The 7003-nt window shown below is 45.4% G+C and overlaps 1 protein-coding gene across 1 annotated transcript in view; it reads left to right on the top strand.

Moving 5' to 3' along the window:
• The window catches only part of P2RX4 (purinergic receptor P2X, ligand gated ion channel, 4), a 28356-nt gene that overhangs the window by 1658 nt on the left and 19695 nt on the right, over window positions 1-7003 (top strand). Inside the window, exons 2-3 of the mRNA XM_011948595.1 lie at window positions 5621-5675; window positions 5808-5955. Coding sequence (XP_011803985.1) covers window positions 5621-5675; window positions 5808-5955 — 203 coding nt within the window. The remainder of the gene's footprint in view (window positions 1-5620; window positions 5676-5807; window positions 5956-7003) is intronic.

Here is a 7003-nt window from a genome sequence, read left to right as displayed (position 1 = left end):
CCTAGTGGCAGGGATTACTGGCTCCCACCACCACGCCCGGCCAATTTTTGTATTTTTTAGTAGAGACGGTGTTTCACCATGTTAGCCAGGCTGGTCCTGAACTGACCTCAGGTGATCCGCCAACCTCAGCCTCCCAAAGTGCTGGGATTAGAGGTATGCGCCCCCCGCGCCCAGCTGGCACCTGTTACTATTGAATACAACCCGAGAGAGAAGATGAGAATTACCTTGCCACCGGGGGCCACTTTAAAGGCTTACCTGGAGTGTTCTCGTGTCTACAGCTGCTGGGCTGACACGTATTGCCTAGTGCAGTGGTTCCCAAACTGCACATTGGAACCATCTGAGAATCTGTGGCTCCCATCCCCAGACCCTTTTTTTTTTTTTTTTAAGATGGAGTCTCCCTCTGTCGCCCACGCTGGAGTGCAGTGGTGCAACTAGACTCACTGCAACCTCCACCTCCCCGGTTCAAGCAATTCTCCTAATTCAGCCTCCCGAGTAACTAGGATTTACAGGCGCCCACCACCATGCCCAGCTAATTTTTGTATTTTTAGTAGAGACGGGGTTTCGCCATGTTGTCCAGGCTGTTCTCGAACTCCTGACCTCAGGTGATCCACCCGCCTCGGCCTCCCAGAGTGCTGGGATTACAGACATGAGCCACCGCGCCCAGACGCATACCCAGACCTTCTGATTTAATTGCTGTAGAGTATGATCAGCAGCCCAGGTGATTCTGATGTTCAGCAACGTTTCGGAACCAATGAACTGTGTTTCCCAAGTTTACCTGATCATGGAAGACACATGAGGAATTGTTTAAAAGCAACAAATCCTCCTCTTTGGGGTGAGGTTTGGAATCTTAACTGCCCAAGGGAATTCCCATGACGGAGCAGGTTTGGCTTCCAATATAATATCTGTCAGCAGCAGCAGTAGGTACAGACAGTATTCAAGAGGATGGCTTTCCAGGTGCAGACTCAACATCAGAACCACCTGGCCCACACCCAGATTTGGACTCATTGGCTCACACCTGTAGTCCCAGTGCTTTGGGAGGCCAAGGTGGGAGGATTGCTTGAGGCCAGGAGCACAAGACCAGCCTGGACAACATAGTGAGACCCCATCTCTAAAAGAAAAATAAAGGTTAAAATGGTAAATTTTACTGATGGAGTTGTGTAAAACAAAGAAAAAAATTTTTTTTGGCCGAGCGCAGTGGCTCATGCCTATAATCCCAGCACTTTAGGAGGCCGAGGCAGGTGAGGTCAGGAGTTCAAGACCAGCCTGACCAACATGGTGAAATTCCATCTCTACTAAAATTACCAAAAAATTAGCCAGGCCTAATCAAAAAACTAGCTGAGTCCTGTAATCCCAGCTACTTGGGAGGCTGAGGCAGGAGTATCGCTTGAATCCAGGAGGTGGAGGTTGCAGTGAGCCGAGATTGCGCCACTGCACTCCAGCCTGGGCAACAAGAGCAAAACTCCATCTCAAATATATATATGTATACATATCATATATATACACACACATATGTGTATATATACACATATATACACACACATACACACATATATATATATATATATATTTGAGACCCACTGCTAGCCAGTGAATTGAACTCACATCCCTGGTTGGACCTGGAGCATTTGGTGGCAGGAGCTCCCCTGCAGCTTTTTGCTTTTGGCATTTGCTGCCAGTGGGAGGATCAGCGCTCATCTACCTTAGGGTACCTGTAAAATTACGACTGTGGAAAATATCCATAGTGGTGTTGCACTGTATGGTAGCCACTAGTAACTTGTACCTATTGAACACTTTAACCGTCCCTACTCTAAATTGAGATGTACTATAACTGTAAAATACACACTGGATTTCAAAGACCATAAGTTCAGAAAAAGAGGCTGGGCACAGTGGCTCATGCCTGAGATCACAGTACTTTGGGAGGCTGAGGTGGGAAGATCGCTTGAGCTCAAGATTTCGAGACAAACCTGGGCAACATAGCGAGAACTTGCCTCTACAAAAGAATACAAAAATTAGCCTGGCATGGTGCACATGCCTATAGTCCTGCCTATTTGGGAGGCTGAGGCAGAAGGACTGTTTGAGCCTGGGAGGTTGAGGCCGCAGAAAGCTGTGATCATACCACCACACTCCAGCCTGGGCAACAGAGCGAGATGCTGTCTCAAAAAAAAAAAAAAAACAAAGAGTACCACTGTCACATCAATACATTTTTTATTGATGACATGTTAAAATATTTTGGATATATTGGGTTACACAGAATATATCATTACAATTAATTTTTCCTGTCTCTTTTCTTTTTTCTTTTTTTCTTTTTAAACGGGGTCTCGCTTTGTCACCCAGACTGGAGTGCAGTGCACTGCAACCTCCACCTGCCAGGCTCAAGTGATTCTACCATCTCAGCCTCTGGAATTATGGGACTACAGGTGCACACCACCACGACTGGCTAATTATTGTTTTGTTTTGTTTTGTAGAGATGAGATTTCTCGTCTCTACAATCATGAGGTTTCCATGTTGCCCAAGCTGGTCTCGAACTCCTGAGCTCTAGCAATCTGTCTGCTTCGGCCTCCCAGAGTGCTGGGATTACAGGCATGAGCCACCGTGCCTGGCTCTTCCTACTTCTTTTTACTTTTTCACATGGCTATGAGAAACTTTTAAATTACAGGGTCTTGCTCTGTGGTAGCTCACGCCTGTAATCCCAATGCTTTGGGAGGCTGAGGCAGGTGGATCCCTTGAGCTTAGCAAATTTTAGACCAGCCTGGGCAACACAGTGAAACTCCATCTCTACCAAAAATACAAAAAACTAGCTCAGCATAGTGGTGCACACCTGTAGACTCAGCTACTTGGGAGGCTGAGGTGGGAGGATCACTGTAGCCTGGGAAGCGGAGGTTGCAGTGAACCAAGATTGTGCCACTGCACTTCAGCCCAGGCAACAGAGCGAGAGCCTGTCTCAAAAAAAAAAAAAAAAAAAAAAAAAAATGTGGCTCGCATTATGTTTTTATTGGACAGCACAACTCTGTAGGATTCCTTATGACGTATTCACTATCTCAGTCATGAGAATCTTTAAAGCAGTAAATGCTTTGCTTTTGTCCATCTTGCTATAATCAAAACTGACTCAGGACCTGAATTAAGGCTTTTTTTTTTTTAACCTCATCTCCTAACTTTTTCATCCAACTCATCTTGGTGAAATTGTGGTCTCCTCTTACAGCAACCCTTCCTCAAAAAGAGACCGAACACGCAATTCTTATCTATCTAACTCTGTTAACAATCATGAGATGAGGAAATAATCACATGATAATGAGTGGCATGAAGCCCTGTGTCTCTAAATTAAGCAACTCACTGTGCTTGATGAGTACATCAGTCTTCCTGCCCCAAGATTTTGTGTGTCAGACTGGAATTAAATGGAAGCTTACACTGCAGCTGAATTCCTAGAAGCCCTGGACTTCTCAGGGGAAAAGCCCATCTGGGGAAAGCCCATCTCTAGGCTGGGCAATGAACTTGGAGACTGCTTGATCAGACACACTCATAAGTAACCAAAACCGTTCATTTCTTTTCTTTTCTTTCTTTCTTTTTTTTTTTTAAGACAGTCTCACTCTGTTGCCCAGGCTGGAGTGCAGTGGCATGATCTCAGCTCACTGCAATCTCCACCTCCCAGGTTCAAGTGATTCTCCTGCCTCAGCCTCCCGAGTATCTGGGACCACAGGCACCCACCACCACACCCAGCTAATTTTTTGTATTTTTAGTAGAGACAGGATTTTACAATGTTGCCCAGGCTGGTCTTGGACTCTTGACCTCAACAAAACCAGTGAATTTCTGACGTCTCAGCATCTAGGACTTAGAAGAAGGAGAAATCTAGCATTTCCTGATTCTATGAATAACAACACTAATAGTCTCTAGTAGATGTTTAACAGCAGTTCGGAGGGGAGGTGTTCTGATTTGTAGTACTGGCCAATTTCCACGGCGTCAATACTTCCTCCATGACCAACCATGACTCACAAACATTGTTGTAAACATTTGACATAGATTAGTTCATTTACCCTCACAACAATCCTGTGAAGTTCTACTGTCATTCCCAGATTATAGAGGGGAAAACTGAGGCACAATGAGGTTAAGCACCTTGGCCAAAGTTATGTCTCGTGAATGATGGAGCTGAGCCATGAACCAAGACCTGCTGCCTCCAGTGTGTCCTAACCCCTATAAGCTAATGCCTGTAGATGTTGTTTTTGTTTTTGTTTTTGTTTTTTTGAGACAGGGTCTTGCCCTGTCGCCCAGGCTGGAGTGCGGTGGCATCACAGCTCACTGCAGCCTCCGTCTTCTAGGCTCAAGTGATCCTCCCACCTCAGCCTCCCAAGTAGCTGGGATTGCAAGCATGTGCCACCATGCCTGGCTAATTTTTTATTTTTATAGAGATCCCTGTGTTGCCCAGGCTTGTCTCAAGCTCTTAGGCACAAGGGATCTTCCCCTCTTGACCTCCCAAAGTGCTGAGATTACAGGCATGAGCCACTGTACCCAGCCCCTTTGGATTTGTAATTGTTCAAACTGGTAGTCATATTCCCACTTCAGAGGAGAGAACCATGTATGTGACCAGAATTCTTGGGGAAAAGTAAGAAACTACAAACTACTCTTCAAAGTTCCTTAAAGGGTAGAATTCTCTTTTTTAGAAAGAGTAGCCTAGGGGTGTCCAATCTTTTGGCTTCCCTGGGCCACATTGGAAGAAGAAGAATTATCTTGGGCCATACATAAAATACACTAACACTAACAATAGCTGATGAACTAAAAAACAAAAATGTTTTAATCACAAAAAAAATCTCATAATGTTTTAAGAAAGTTTACGAATTTGTTTTGGGCTTCATTCAAAGCCATCCTGGGCTGCATGCGGCCTGTGTGCTGTGGGTTGGTGGAGCTTAGAGTAGAGAATAGTGGGTGAGAGAAAAGGCTTCAGATGCTTCTAGCTTCAATTCAAATCCTGACTCTGCCATTCACTAGCTGTGTGAACTTGGGCAAGTGACTTAACCTTTCTGGGTCTCCATTTCCTCCTCTGTAAAATGGAAATAATAATAATGATACCTGCCTCATAAAGTGGTCAGGATTAAATGAGTTAATACACATAAAGAGCTTAGATCAGTGCCTGGTGCCTATAAACACTCCAGTGGTAACTATTATAATTTGTATTATCTCTTGGTGATTCCTATCGGTCACAGGCATTGAAAGTGCTCAAATGGCTGGGCACGGTGGCTCACGCCTGTAATCCCAGCACTTTGGAAGGTTGAGGTGGGTGGATCACCTGAAGTCAGGAGTTCGAGACCAGCCTGGCCAACATGGTGAAACCCCGTCTCTACTAAAAATAGCAAATTAGCCGGGCATGGTGGCGCGCATGCCTGTAATCCCAGCTACTTGGGAGGCTGAGGCAGGAGAATTGCCTGAACCCTGGAGGCGGAGGTTGCAGTGAGCCAAGATCGTGCCATTGCACTCCAGCTTGTGCAACAAGAGTAAAACTTTGTCTCAAAAAAAGAAAGAAAAAGTGCTCAAATGTAATAAAGACAATATTCATGGAGCGTTTTCTCTGTGCCATCAGTGTGCTGAGTGCTTTACCTGCACCACCTCATCTGGTGCCCACAAACGCTACTGTGGTTTAGGTGCTACTATCTGCATTTGGCAGAAGTGGAGATGGAGCCCCCTAGAAGGTATGTAGCTTTGTAGAATGTCACGTAATTAGCCAACACCGTACTTCCAGCCACTGGCCAGCAGAGGGTTCCCCATCAGTTCAAATCCATTGAATCCTAATGGCAATCTAAGAGACCTGTTTTATTTTATAGGTGGGTGTTTGTGTGGGAAAAGGGCTACCAGGAAACTGACTCCGTGGTCAGCTCCGTTACGACCAAGGTCAAGGGCGTGGCTGTGACCAACACTTCTAAACTTGGATTCCGGATCTGGGATGTGGCGGATTATGTGATACCAGCTCAGGTGTGTCTCCCAGTGTTTCTTCTAACGCTGACACCTTGCTCTGTACTGACTTTGCACACGTGATTAATGATTGACGTGGACTGAGTCCTGACGTCACCAATGCCCAGAATGATTGTTTTAGTCCAAGAAAGTGGTGCAGCCGAATCTCTTTTCAGAGATTTCTGTTAGGGTCTAACAGAGTGTATCCAACAGTATATTTCAGCACGGAAGGCTGAAAGACAGGAAGCTTTCCAGGTGGACATCTCAGCCTATCTCAGGCCCGGAAAGATGACAAAACAAATGTCTTAAATCCTGATAAAAATTCAAGTGGAAATATCACCTTTCCACATTTTGGGTTTGCGTTGTTGTCCCAAATCCACAAGGTACATCTTTTCACAGTGTAAAAACTTTAGGCCAGGCGCGGTAGCTCACACCTGTAATCCCAGCGCTTTGGGAGGCCAAGGCAGGCAGATCCCTTGAGCCCAGGAGTTCGAGACCAGCCTAGGCAATGTGGTGAAACCCTGTCTCTACAAAAAAAAGAAAAGAAAACAATTAAAAGACCAGAACCCAAACAAGAAGGAAACAGAGACAGCAGCACAGGACTCCATCGAGAACAAAGGGAAGGGAAGATGTTGTTTACTGCTGCATAGTAGTCTTCAGGCTGTTAATCTGCAAAGCTCCAAGTTAAACATTGACTCTTTAGTCCTAGTAACAGCCTCTGCACCACACAGTCAAACCCTGACGTAGCCCTCCAGATGGCTTATGTGCTAAGGCACCAAGGGTAACCAATATAGATTAGCTGCCAACTCTTGGCTCAGAGCTCTTGCCAGGGAAAACAAGAACTTCAGAAACTCTTTCTTCAGGTGTGTTCTTCCCCCTGCCTTCTTATTTATTTATTTATTTATTTATTTATTTATTTATTTATTTATTTATTGAGACGGAGTCTCGCTCTGCCGCCCAGGCTGGAGTGCACTGGCACCAAGGGTAACCAATATAGATTAGCTGCCAACTCTTGGCTCAGAGCTCTTGCCAGGGAAAACAAGAACTTCAGAAACTCTTTCTTCAGGTG

This window comes from Colobus angolensis, unplaced genomic scaffold (assembly GCF_000951035.1).
Source record: "Colobus angolensis palliatus isolate OR3802 unplaced genomic scaffold, Cang.pa_1.0 Scaffold28, whole genome shotgun sequence".
Classification (NCBI taxonomy): Eukaryota; Metazoa; Chordata; class Mammalia; order Primates; family Cercopithecidae; genus Colobus; species Colobus angolensis.
Note: the sequence above shows the minus strand (reverse complement) of the source record. Positions and strands in the feature narration are given on the sequence as shown.